This window comes from Ostrea edulis, chromosome 3, assembly GCF_947568905.1.
Source record: "Ostrea edulis chromosome 3, xbOstEdul1.1, whole genome shotgun sequence".
NCBI classification, from domain to species: domain Eukaryota; kingdom Metazoa; phylum Mollusca; class Bivalvia; order Ostreida; family Ostreidae; genus Ostrea; species Ostrea edulis.
The window spans coordinates 40,848,139-40,862,623 of NC_079166.1; the positions used below are offsets into that span (position 1 = coordinate 40,848,139).

Below are 14,485 nucleotides of genomic sequence, written 5' to 3' on the forward strand. Positions count from 1 at the left end.
GAAATAAAAAAACGAACATTTAATATTGATTCAATTTCATAAAAGTATGTTAACAATAAAATTTGGTTAATTTGTTACAAATTTGGACAATATGCATTATATTCATGATGTAGTTAGTAATTTACTGAAATAATCTGAGCTTACCTATGAAACGTAACATTCACAATTTACACTGGGCAAATAGTTTGTTTTGTGTTTGTGAAGGTAACACGTTGTTTTGTGTTTGTGGAGGTAACACTTTGCTTTGTATTTGTGAAGGTAGCACGTTGTTTTGTGTTTGTGAAGGAAACACGTTGGTTTCTGTTTGTGAAGGTACATGTAACACTTCCTTTTGTATTTGTGAAGGTAATACTTGGTTTTGTGTTTGTGAAGGTAACACTTTCAACAAACCAAATGATCCTTACCACTACTGAGAAAAGGTATGGGGTATAGTGAATTGTTAAAGCTTAAGAAACAGTGAAAACAAAGGCTTGAAATTTCGGATTAAAGTGATGCATTATATTCTGTCATTGCAAAGACATGTTTGATCTATTTTTCGGAGGTTGACGGAATTTTTTTGCAACTATGAGTACTTTGATTTGCTCTTCGAATCCTCTTCTAAAGCTAACAAGGTTGAAAACTATATAGATAAGAAATCACTTTGATCATAAATGAAAGGATGTATAGTTAATTCAAAGGAGAAAAGATGCACATGTCTTAGATGCTAGGACCAGACTTTAATACCTACCTGTAATACGACCGATCTTTCCCTTGGAATGTTTCCCTGCCTCTGCAGCAGCGTGTGCTCCCAAGCCTTGACCGATGATATGAACCTTGTCCAACGGAATCTTGTTCTTTTCCAGGAATCTATAGACGTAAGCCCCGACAGTTTGAACGTTAGAGGCAGATTGAGCGTAGTTCACTCCCGCTCCCAAGGCCCAGTCAATCAGCAAAACATTGTGTTTCCTCTGAAAATAATCGATCTTTATCATCTGGGTTTTTTTTTCTTTATGGCTAATGATGCTAACATATGTTAAAGACTGGCCAGGATTAAAATTGAAATAAAAAAGGTTCATTTTAAAATCATATAACAAACGCAGCTTAGTATCTCCAAAATTCAACCCCCCGAAATTTTTCGGGATTGGTATATCGAAAAACTGAAAAGTGTTTGCTTGCAAACTTACAATTGAATAAAAAAAAATATGACAGCGTTAAAAACATTACTGATTATTTGCTTGACCTTTTAATCCCCAAACTTCATATTTTGTGAGTTATTGCATTAGAGTCAACGAAAATTCAACGGTAGAATTTTGATACTAAAAGGACATTTAGTTTGCATATATTAAAACAAGCATATACATGGCTGAGTTTGTGAGTATCATAAATCTGAAAATGTATTCGTCACTTATCTTCTCAACTGAAATGGGAACAAAATGTATTTGTGAAACACTGATGTCCACATATGACAGCAAAAATAATTATCGTACCCATATGAAATATATGAAAACCCTATCACTTACCATTCAAATGTTATGGCTAAGGTAAATTTTTCAAAAGTAGGTCAAACGCCAAGGGCAAGAGGTTAACAATAATTTGCTACTAAACAAAAGGTCTTTTCAAAATATGAGAGCACTATCAAGATCCATTCAAAAATGATGACCACGGATATAGTTTTTGCGGACAGAGAAACAGACGGATAGATCCATTACGGGACATAAGATATGGTTCATTTTAACAATACTGTACTTCTGTGACTCTTATTTTAGAAATTGTGAAGTCGGTCAATTGGTAGGGTAATTTCTCTCTGCATTTTGATCGAGATGTCAAAGGGAACTTTTTTAAAAAAAAATGTGGCAAATCTCCTACGCATTTCCAAAATAGAATTACCAGAAGACGCTTTTCTGAACACAAAATCATTGCATATGAATTTATGTTCTACATGCAAATCGGATACAATGTTCGATGTTTCATGTTTTAAATTGGACGGTACGTTGGTTGTCTTATATGAATTTGTTGGAACTGTTTAGCAGAGGACTGTTCCTGTATGTAAGACGGTAATTTGTGCTACAGCGTAACTTTATAAATGGTGTCACACTAAAACATTACACCTAGTTTAATGATTTCACACCAATTTATTCTATGAATGCAGCATTTAAATCATATTAAAAAACTATTCAAATTCGGTGCTTAATACAGAGACAGAAGATAAAGTCCCGGGTTAGAATAACAAAATGTGGGCAAAGTTGTTAGTCAGTTATGTGCAGGTGTTTGAATTTATCATCGCTAACCATTAAGGAATTTGATTGAAAATTCATTAGAACACATAAAATCAATTCTCTGGTTCAGAGAGGCCAATTTTCGCAAAAACAGATAAGGGAAGGCCTTTTCACATTTTCATAAGCAACAAAATAGATGATTGAGGCATTTGTTTAATCTCGAACTTGTTGGAAAAGAAACTTTAAATGTAAAAGTTATGTAATTGAATCATGAACACAGTAGACTTTCCTTATCTGGGCCACCAACAACAAAATTTTAGGCAAGGTCATCTGAACTGGAGACTGCAGAACATGTATGTAACAAATACATAACTGACTATAAATGATTCATTCGGAACATAGGCCGTGTTATATTCCTTCGATTCGGATTTACTATGACTAAAGAGTTAAGGTGTATAGCTCTAAATATAGGGTATCTAAGGTCGCCCTGGGAAAAAATCCAACCAATCAATCACGTGATTGAAAATTCTATTCTGTATTCTAATATATTCGCACAATCTTCATTATATTGTACCACTAAACAGAATGTTTGTGCATTGCAAGAAGAAATAAGAATGTGGAACATTAAATATAATTTTTAAGTGGAATGTCTTACCCCAATTCGTAAATTGAGTTCCACAATAACTTCAAGTTACTGAAATTGTAAAACCTTCGGCACACTCACTATCACAGCCATTTTGACAGGTGCCCAAAAATGATGAAGGACCCAAAACAATTTAGAGGCTCAAATATAAATTTTCATCAATAAGAATTCAATATAGTACATACATTATGCTGATAACAAGACTTTATCAAGGTACACAGTCCTTATTATGTATATTTTTATTTAAACCACATTAACGTAGGTATTTGGCGATTAATGTTCATTCATATGTCGATTTAATATATTCCAGTGAACTTCAAATAAAGGACACCACAGAGTCATCCAGTTCTCCTTCATACTTTCATATTTTATTGAAAGTAGATATCAACGGCAAACTGACAACTCAACTGTATGACAAACGGGATTATTTCAATTCTCCATCGTCAACTTTCCCTATTTATGTAGTAATATTCCGTTATCACCTCCATATGGTGTTTATATCTCTCTACTGATTCGTTACGCAAGAGTTTGCTCTGCGTATGGTAAGTTTTTAAATCGAAGCAGGCTACTGACAAACAAGTTGATAGTGCAGGGGTTCCAACAGTCTCGTTTAAAGTCAGCATTTCGAAAATTCTATGGTCATTATAACGAACTAGTTTGCCAATACAACCTATCATTGGGTCAAATGCTGTCTGACGTGCTTCGTGCCGATTGTTAGACCGTTCTTGTCACACTGATTTTGACTACGGATACCTCCGCTTACAATGTACCTGATCAAGATATAGGACTCACGGCGGGTGTGACCGGTCAACAGGGGATGCTTACTCCTCCTAGGAACCTGATCCCACTTCTGGTATATCCCGGGATCCGTGTTTGCCCAACTTTATTTTGTATTGCTTATAGGAGTTATGAGATTGACCACTGTTCGTTATCTCCACCTTTCTTGTAATAATGAAGTCAATCTATGTATTAGTTACACTGGTTAAAGTGACTGTGCTAAGTGAAAGTGTAGGCGGTTTTACAATTTTCATTTACTTGGAGGTAATATTACAGATCCCTGTTTATGAATTGGGGTAGGAAGTTTTCTACCTTTACTCTTTATTAGTAAATATGAATGAAATTGATACACTGGGCTGTGAATCGGAAGTCATAAACATGCAAGTCTAGTCGGTAAATAGCTCTTTTGTTGTAACGATGTCTGACTTAAAATAAAGATTATTTTATTTGATTTGATTTGCAAGTGAATTTCAAATGCAAAACGGGAAAATTTAGAACGAATGCGGATTTCCCCCCAGATACAACAGTCTATTACCAACTTTTTATTTTATTGAAAATTCGATAAAATCGGCAATGCGGCAACCTCAAAACGAATACGTGCGGGCCTTAAAACCGTAATATCAATTTTGTTTGTCCTTATTAAAGAAATCTAACAAAAATACTCCTAAGAAATGGATATGCAATACTTGTATGAAATATATCTTATGATCCAAGCATGATGTCTGTTTAGAAATAAACATTTTTGGTTTCATATGAATACAATACAATTTGATTTGGTATAAATACAAGTAACTAATTGATATTTAGACGTTCTCAACAAGTTAAAACTCGGCAGGTGAACATCTTCCTGTTCTAGTTATGATAGCGAACCAGTGTTTGAAAAAATAAAGAATACAGATAAATAAAGAAATGAAATACTTCTACCTGTCTAAGGGTGTCTGCAAGGTTTCGTATAGCCGGAAGTGACGTATCCACCAAGTAGCCATGGATAATGACGTCAGTCTCTTTGGTTCGATCAAAACTCTTCGGTAGGGCAGTGTTCTCTGATATCTTATCCACTCCTTCAAACCAGACATTTTTCAGCTTCATTTCCTCGGGGCTCTCTGGTCGTTTATTGAAGCGTTTGCTCATACACATCTTAACTGCCAAGATTGCAAAGCATAAACTGGTCGCTCTGACCATTGCTGATTTGCAAAGAAAAATAACAATGTACAATGTATATGGCATGGCAACATTAATAAGTAGACTTTCGTAAATCAAGACGTTAATAATCATTATTGAATTTTGTTTAAGGAAACTATAATCAAATATGACATCAATTAACAGAATGAAAGATATATAACTATATTCACATTCTATACAAAAGGGTTAGTAGAAATACTACTGAAAGGTCGAAAGGAAACAGGTAAAAATATAAGAATACTTCAGTTGAGATCTCTCTTGTCATTTAGCAGCTGTCGAAGAGATGGATTTCATGTAACAAATGTGTTTAACAGGTTACCTGCATTGTTCATATTGGATGACATACTGGTTTCGTCACCACCTGAAACGGCACAAATTTATTTTAGTAAATCATTGGAATTTGTTTCTATTTAGCAAGATTACGAACACGGATAAATTTCAAATCATACAAAGAATTCGGAATTGATAATAATTGGGCAAACATGGACCAGACGTGTGATCAGGTGCGTTGGAGGAGTAAGCATACCCTGTTGACCTGTCACACCCGCTGTATTTGTTTTTTTTTATTCAAAAGGGAAATCATTCCACAACCTATGCATGAATTTGATAGCCGTGAGTAAGTCATTATGATGAGCCTATCTGTAAAGTATGCAAGTGCCTAATTGTATTTCATCACTTTAATTTTACGCGAAAAAATACAATAAAACTTGTAAATTCATACTCACGTTTGCCAACTCCACTACAGACTGAAAAAAAAGATTTTGCTTAAAACAGTTGTAATATTTTGATGCTTGATTATATAAAGAAAAATTAAACCTAAAAGTCAGACAAGTTTAATTCATTACTCAGTGATTTCTATATGTCTGAATCTCATGTAACTAATTTATATATATATATATATATATATATATAGAGAGAGAGAGAGAGAGAGAGAGAGAGAGAGAGAGAGAGAGAGAGAGCAATTAGATATACATCCGTATTTTCAAGCTAGTAACGAAGTACTTAGCTACTGGGCTGTAGAGACCCTGATAAATTATTCTATATGGCTTCCCATTGTTCATAAGATTTAAGAAATAACGTCAAAAATTCTTGAAAATTCTGACCGCCTCAAAAACGTTTTTATAGATATGCCCATAGTGGGTTTTAAAAGAGACAAAAAGTTCAAAGACATTCTTGTACATAACAAACACAATAATCTATTTTTTAGAAAAGAAAATTTATTCGAGCTGTGTGGTGCTGAAAAGTTTACTTTATGTCAATATGTCATTAAAACTATAATCAATTTGAGGACTGCAACGGTAACAAATATCATATCAAAAATTATATCAATTGTAAATCCAGCAATGTAGTTTATGGAGTGTTTTGCAAAAAATGCAACAAAATTGTATATGTGGGAGAAACTGGGGTAACTTTATATCAAATGCATGTTTTGAATTTGTCATTTATTAGACGAGAAACTGATGACCCTGTTGCTATTCATTTCTATATAGATTGTCATAGTATTGACGAATATTCTATAATAGGAATTGAAAAACTTTACAAAGATAACATTTATCGTCGCTTAGAGAAAATTTATGGAAGAAAAAATTGAATACTTATGTACCATTTGGAATAAACAAAAGGGAACATTTTTGTCTGTAATAAGTAATGCGAAGAACGTGTTATAATAACTGATTTTAACAATATTGATGTATTTACGATTAACTACTTACTCTAATAAATCTTGGTTGTGTTCACGTAGGCCAGAAGCGAATTTCTTTGTGAAGAAACATGTCCTAAAATTTTGCTACATTACTTACCAAATATTTAATTATACGCATAGTCATATTTCAAGATGTGTCCACGAGGTCGGGTGATTATTGTTCATTTTATTATTAGATTCTTACCTTTTTCAAATGTTTTTCGCGCAATATCAACTTCGACGTTACTTTTCAATGGTGTGATACTTACTGTGACGTCATAGTACTTTTGTGTATGCAGTCTTGCATTACGTTGCTATGACAGAGAAATATGCACCCAGGGGTGATAACCCTACTCAGACATGATAATTTGTGATGTCTCCCTGCTAAACAGTCCATAATAGTTTTATTATCCTGAAGAATGTGAACGTTAAAAAAACTATCACACATTTATTGACTTGTACCATGTATCTGGGTTTTTTTTTAATTTAAAACGTCAACATATTCGTAATAACTTTCTCTTCAGAAAATTCTGATAACTTTTCAATAGTTTTCGAGGGGTGAAATCAATGTTACCCTCAACTACATACATTATTATTTTTTACACTCAATGTCATACATTTATTAGATATATATATTAACGAAAGCAAAACATTGAGGTTTGAGAACGTTAAACGAGAGAAAGCTTTCAATTGTGACGTCTAAGTAGAATGACGCAAAAACATAACGTCAAACGTAAACATTTCGTAATGTATTTCAAGAGAAAAACGTAAACATCAAGTGAAATGCAAAATTGCATTAGAATGGAAATGTATTTCTTTTCGATTGTTATTTGTGACCGTTAATGTTGACGCTGAAGTTTATGATTTACGATCCTGCATATTTTCAATTATTTTTTGATAGAGCTTTCTCGCTTGTGCCATTAGAAATTATGTTATAAAGGGCGACAACACAGTTGTCACCCTGCGCGTGAGGGAGACATCATGAATTGTCTCCCTCCACGTGACCAGCCCTCAACCAATGAAATTGACTGTATTATTCAGAAGGATAATAGCATAAAATATCTTACTGGCTCCGTGGTGACAGCGATAAGCATGAGATGAATGTTGTCCCATGTTGCAATCTTCAGAAACAGTATCCCAGTGCGTACTTCATGATGATTCGGAGTTTTTATACTTTTAAACCATTGATTTCTTAATTCCCATATGTTCATCAGTCAATATTAAAGTGACAAAGCAAATGAAAAGTGATAGTACATTATTTACTTGATGACAACTGTTAAGGTACCATAGTACAATATTATTTCTTATCAATACTGAACTTGTCAACTATGTAGAGATGGCATTTTGAGATAATATGCGTGCATGCATGTTTGTTTTTGGAACATGAGAAAGATAGTTTACACGTGCCAACAATGCCCTTTTTGTTATTTTCCACACAGAAATAATTGTACTTCAGTAGAGTTTGTAAAGTATTTTAAAGTATATTGTAAATAAAGGATACCCACAAAACAGAAAATAGATCCGTTGATACTCTTCTTCAAATGTACGCGACAAAGAATATTTTTAAAAAGACAGTCTTATATAATTAGAGACTGGTCAATATTTGTTAAGGGTGGGAGGTTTGGAACCGATGCATTCCATATTAGCTGTCCTATATCAGATGTGTAATAAAAAAAAGTGTGTGTGTCCTATCTAATGAATGAATATATGTGTAATTGTTTCATTGTTGTTACAGATCACACACAGTATTGTTTTTAGTGAAATTACAAATCTCGTTATTTTTAACTCATTTTTTCTTTTGTAAAATTGTTGTTTAAAGTGGTACACATTGCATTTTTTTGAAAATTTGAAAATTGTTGTTTTATTGAATTGTTGTCTCATGTACATACAAGTGTTTTTCACATCGCATGATCAGTATCATCTATCAAATTATGAAAAATGTGTTTAGACTTTAAGAGCCATTCTCTGTGAGCATCAAAACATGTGGAAAACGACCGACAAAGATTTTGACGAAATTTTACACAAAGTATACATACTTCAGTCCTTTAATCATGACACCTTTAAAAATGGGCTTTGACTCGTGTTTCCATGGCAACAAGACATCCAATTTTTGAAAAGACGTGCCCCTCAGTAAATATTGTATTTTTCTTTATAAAAATGTGTATATTCATTTTTCATTTAATTTCCATTGCTATTTAATTAAGATATGTTGTGTGTAATTTTTAAAAATAAAATTAATTTGCTGCAACATCTTAACATGAAATATATGCCCTCAAATACCCCCAAAATCCCATTGAAAATGAGAGAAAATTGTTTCAATATTGTGCAAAAACACAACCACTGGTGGATTGTTCTTACATTGATAAATGTGTATCGTATCTGCTAGAATAACATATCAAACAATTAGAGATGTCATATTTCATTTAAGAAAATAAATTGATTTTAAAATTTGCACTATTGCGAAAATATGCGAGTTTTTCCGAAATCTAGATCACCTCGACTCTTGCCTGCAATGCGTATTCCAAGTATATTCATGATCAAAACAAGTTACGTCCCTTTTCTGAAGTGAAAGTAGAAATTCGTGAGCGGTGATTTGGATATTTTGAGCTGGTTTAAGTCTTTAAATCAACTAGAATTTTACATTTAATAGTTAAGTGTTTGTCGGAGGCCGTTCTGCTCTCGATGGGTAGCTTTCAATGATGATGTATCAGTGGATTTACGCTGCGATCATGATTACAACAGGGAGAACTTGTATGCAAAAACTTTTGAGAAGATTGGCCGAAAAAGAAACGCACAGTGTCCAATGCTGTTGTCATAACAATTCAGATCCGTAAGTACTTTGCTATCATTCATTTTGCCCGAGTTTGTAAAATAACTAGACAGTAAACAAATATATTATATAGATTTATCCAATTCCATATGCAATTCACCGTTGACAGTTGAATATAAACTGCAAACAAAATCTTGTACATGGAAATGCCTGTGCCGATAGGTGTTTGTGAATAAGATTTATCACATTAACTTTAACGTTTGTAAATATTCATAAATCTGTCAATTTAATTTCATTTTGAAGTTTGCAGTTGCTCATTCTGATGTTATTTAAACTTATCAATCAGTAAGATCGAAATATTTATTATTGTTAATATACATTTGTAGCTCTGACAGTCAGGGGTGCAGATTCAAGATTGGATGTTCTAAATGAAATTAAGACAGAAATATTTTCTGTGAGGAATGTATAAGACTTGGTATCAACATTATGACAACACAGTTGTGGGTTATTAAAATTTAAGTGGATCCAACATGGCTGAAACTTGTTTAAAGATTGCTCAACTGGAATGTGTTAACTGAGAAAATCACAGAGGCTGAAACTGTTGGAGAATATCTAACAACCTGTTTTTGAATGTCTCATCCCCTTTCATGGAAGGAACTGTACTCAACTGAACAATGCAACTGTACATGTCCATAGTTTACAGAAAAATACTGATATACATTGTATATGCAAAAACAAATATAGTGTGTTAGTCATTGTTTACAAACTCATTTTAGATAAAGCTTGAACATATGATTGAAGATTGTTTAATTTATTTTTTAGACTGACTGAGAGCTTCACAGACTGCAATTTAAAATGTACAATTTTAATCTAATAGAAAACAATCAGGATAAGTCTGACAGAAACAGGACAACTTTAAATTCATATATTCTTAATATAACCAAGATGGACACAAAATTTGCTTTTAAAAACAAAATAATACCCCACCCCACCCCGAATTGGAAGTTGGGCAGTATTTTTTGTAATGCATGCATCTTATAAGTCATTCATCTACATGTATGACACATAAACCCATATAATAATTTTGATACAAAACCAAAACCTGTTTTTAACAATAGCAATCCCCCACCCCTGTAAATTGTGTTGTTATAAACAATGGATGATTTGGGAATTTTAATGGGCATTGATTTTGCATTGCAAATCTTTTTTAATGCCATCATCACAGAATCTGGTATTCATGGAAATGAATGAAATTATTTGCAACAAAGTAATTAGAAAAGTGCACTATTGTACTTATGGAGAAAGTACTGACACAAGCCAAAAGGCCATCCATGTTCAGTTGTTTTTTCCCCACTAAAGTTGGATTAATCGAGAAATAAAGAAATGAAATGAAAAGGTGGTGTACTGGTGTAAGAAGATTATGACCTAAGTAACATCATCTTTCTGGTACCTTGCAACTTTAGTTGACACACAAAACAATTTAGAAATCGTTAGTACATATGTATGTGGGTAGCTGATAAAAATCAGTGTCAAGAAAATGTTTGGGAAAAAAATGCATACCCAATCATTAATATACTACAGTTACATGTAGCTGCTACAGTTCCTATTTAATGTTTCCATGGAGACAAAACAGTCAGATTATCAACATTTTCATAACAGGACTTTTGGACTAGCTATCTCTGGTCAAAACTGACTCAAATGAGTATAAGTAGGTAAACTATTTGTAGTTTAAAATGTAAATGAAAAGAAATCTAAATCACCAACATAATGTTTCCATGGAAGTAGGTTTCTATAGCAACTAAACTACAAATTGAATTCCTTCTTAATTAGTATATTTTAACCAGCCTATGAATGCAAAGATGAAGTTATGATATTGTAGAATAAATCTTCTGAAGTACATGTACATTAAATTGTTTTCAATGATTATGGTTGATGTTTCCATAGCAACACATTTTTCTTCATATTTTTCCCTTTGTAATAATTAAATTCAAATGATTAAACAGAATCATATAATGCTTTTACAGGAACTATCTAGAGATAAATAGGTAATTTTATCTTGTGAAAAGTAAAAATTCTATTCAATACAAAGTAATTCAAACACATTAAAAAAAATCATTTTCATTTTAAATGTAATGATCTTCTACCAATGCCTTTTGACTTGAAGATTTTTTTAAATGTTTGCTACACCAACTAATCCAACTTATGACTAATCCATGGAAATTATTAAATTTGTACTTTATAACAATTAATAAGATTATGACAGAACACTTTCACTTAATAATAGGCACACACGTTTGTGCTTCCTGACACAAATCAGTTTTATAGTCAGCACTTTTCTTCAAAACTTAAGGAACCATATACATGTATCTTATAATGGTTGCTATGGTAACAAAAGAATTAATCATTTATATGGCTAATTTAAGTAGACTTTTACATCAATTTATATGTTCAAATATAATATGACAATGAGTTTACACTATCACATGGTAACAAGCAGACCTGTAATGCTTTCTGATACAAATTAGCATAGTAGATTACTTATTAAAACCTTGTATTAAAATACTGAAATATGGTTGCTATGGCAACTGAAATATTTCATAACATGAGCATTTATGATATTTATCATTGTCTATGTCAAATTCAATAGATTAAGGATATTATATTGATAAATTATTAAAATTTGACTCATATATTCATATTATGAGATTTTTCATATTACCATGGCAACCAATTTTTCAAGCTATATAATTTTATTTAGCAAAATTAGACATTGGTCGTTTTTTTAATATTTAACACATAATGGGATGAATTAAATCATATATAACTTTCATTGATGTGTGTTGTTGTGTATTCTTGTAAATGATATCATAAAATGGGTTTAAAAATGATTTTTTTCAAAATTAGTCAAAATACTAAAATATTGATTTTTCAACCTCAGGAACAATAGGTAATCCAATATTGATTTATTGATGTTTTATTAAGAATCCATTATGCTGAACCTAATCTTTAAGCGAGCAATAGAGAAATTTGTACATCAGTAAAATTAATTTTAATCAAAAAACAGGACAAAATCGAGCATTTTTAAGCATCTTGGGAGCTGTTTTCACAGTGTTCTTGTTACCATGGCAACAGTACCTCAATTTCGAGTTTTGATACCAAATTCTATGAGAGGGTATCAAATAATCACTATATGCCAAATTTCAACAAAATCGGAGAGGGTACCTTTCCACCCCTATAATAAAAATTTTGATGCTTACAGAGAATGGCTCTTAAATTCTGGTCAGTATCCTTCAGTTATGACTAACATGATATATCACTTTTATTTTCTATGATTGAAATTCAAACTCAATGCAATACTTATATTTAAGTTATTGCAATATTTTGACTGCGGATAACTCCGTTTATCTGATCAGGATATGGGGCTCACGGCGGGTGTGACCGGTCAACAGGGGATGCTTACTCCTCCTAGGCACCTGATCCCACCTCTGGTGTGTCCAGGGGTCCGTGTTTGCCCAACTATCTAATTTGTATTGCTTGTAGGAGTTATGAGATTGATCACTGTTCGTTATCTTCACCTTGCATTCACAACTGAATACAATGTAATTATTTTGAAATATCTAATTACATGTTAAGATATTAAACATTTTCAAAGGTCAGGTATTTTATTGCAAATTGTCGACTTAGACATGAAATAAAGCATGCATAGAATTAAACATTTTTGTTTGTAAGATAGATAAATTCTGGAATATCAATCAAAAGTTTTGAAATACGTTTTCTAAGTAGTTTTTTCATTGATACATTTGCAATAAAAATATTGATGTCTTATCAGTGTTGAAAACAAAATAACTTGGAGTTCTATTAGTATGTAATCCCCACCAAAATATGTGTCCCATCCCATTTTGCACCGGTACCAACTCCCCAATAAATATTGACCGGTCCCTTAATGGAGTGCAAATATTGTATAGGTACTGCAGTTCAGACCTTGTGAATATCATATAATGAGAGTTGTGTATAAATAATAAGGTTCAGTTTATTCAAACATTAGAGACATTTTCCTTTAGTTAGTGTAGTCCAGATTTGTGAACATTATAGACTCTTGATCAACATTGTGTAGTTAATGAATATTAGAGAGACAGTAATGTTTAGTTTGGGGAGTCCAGGGACCAGTTCTACAAAACAATTTACGACAAAGTTACAAGTCTTAAATGTATTACACAATTCTTAGAATATATGAATCAATTAAAACTTTTGGGAATCTTCATTTTTAACATTACTGTTTTATTGTTTTGTATTGGAATGAATAGCCTTGCAATAAACGTGAAACTTTCAATATGTAAAGCTGGTCTTTAGTTGTTAGTTCTTTTGTAAGATGTGCCCAGACCTTGTGACTTTAGAAAGGCAGCCGTGTATAGCTAGTTAAGTACATTATGGCTTTTTTGTATTTCCTTCCTTAATTATTAGATAATTGCTGATTAGAGCAGATACAGTGCTTGTTTATTTCGACATAAATTAGGAAATTTTAGAGAACGATTTCAAGTTTTGGGGTCACCTGAGTCATCAAGGTGACCTAACTGCTATTGGTCTGCATCCGTCGTCGTGCGTCGTCAATCGTGCGTTAACAATTTATAATTTTTAACTTCCTCTTGATAACTACCATTCTTATTGTTTTCATATTTGATATGAAGCATCGTTGCGACAAGGGTTACATAAATTGTAAATTTGAAGACTCCTGTAACACGAAGCTCATGGGAAAGGGGAAAAACTGCCAAAATTGATTTATTTTCAAACTTATCCTCTCTGTAACCATCATATGTAAGACAAAAAATAAATGCATAGTCATGTACAGCAGAAAGGTTTCTACCAAAAGTTTATTTTTCATGACCCCGAGGTAGAGATCCTAACTCCAGGGCGAAGATAAACTTAGTATATGATCTTGATGTGCACAGCATTTTTAAAAATAACATCATTGCTATTGAAACTACAGAAAACATAGATCTGCAGAAGGAGCATGTAGCTCTTTGCCAAAACTGTGAAGTTAATGATTGCAGGGCTGGGTTTTTAGTACCAGGATGGGACTAAAATGGTCATCTTGATTGCATGTGTATGAACAATGGCAAATAAAACTTTAAATTACTCGCCCTTGATTACAGGTGCCGCACGATCCGTTGACGTCCAAGGCGTTTCTAACCTCAATTTTAAGAGAGCGTCGGAAGGACACGTTTAGATTAGAAAGTTGT

At 32.6% G+C, this 14,485-nt stretch overlaps 1 protein-coding gene and 1 long non-coding RNA gene across 2 annotated transcripts in view; one reads left to right on the forward strand and one right to left on the reverse strand.

Annotated features, from left to right (window-relative positions):
• LOC130053450 (pancreatic triacylglycerol lipase-like) overlaps positions 1–7,618 on the reverse strand; it is a 10,631-nt gene extending 3,013 nt beyond the window's left edge. Inside the window, exons 1-5 of the mRNA XM_056160727.1 lie at positions 7,546–7,618; positions 5,523–5,543; positions 5,117–5,158; positions 4,540–4,799; positions 728–947 (exon numbers count right to left, since the gene is read on the reverse strand). Of these exons, the coding sequence (XP_056016702.1) occupies positions 728–947; positions 4,540–4,799; positions 5,117–5,158; positions 5,523–5,543; positions 7,546–7,591 (589 nt within the window). The 5' untranslated portion in view covers positions 7,592–7,618. The remainder of the gene's footprint in view (positions 1–727; positions 948–4,539; positions 4,800–5,116; positions 5,159–5,522; positions 5,544–7,545) is intronic.
• A 1,289-nt stretch (positions 7,619–8,907) lies between these two features.
• On the forward strand, positions 8,908–10,048 carry LOC130053451 (uncharacterized). Its single transcript, XR_008802031.1, has 2 exons — positions 8,908–9,308; positions 9,635–10,048. It is a non-coding gene; the product is annotated as an uncharacterized LOC130053451 (long non-coding RNA).
• The last annotated feature ends 4,437 nt before the right edge of the window (positions 10,049–14,485 follow it).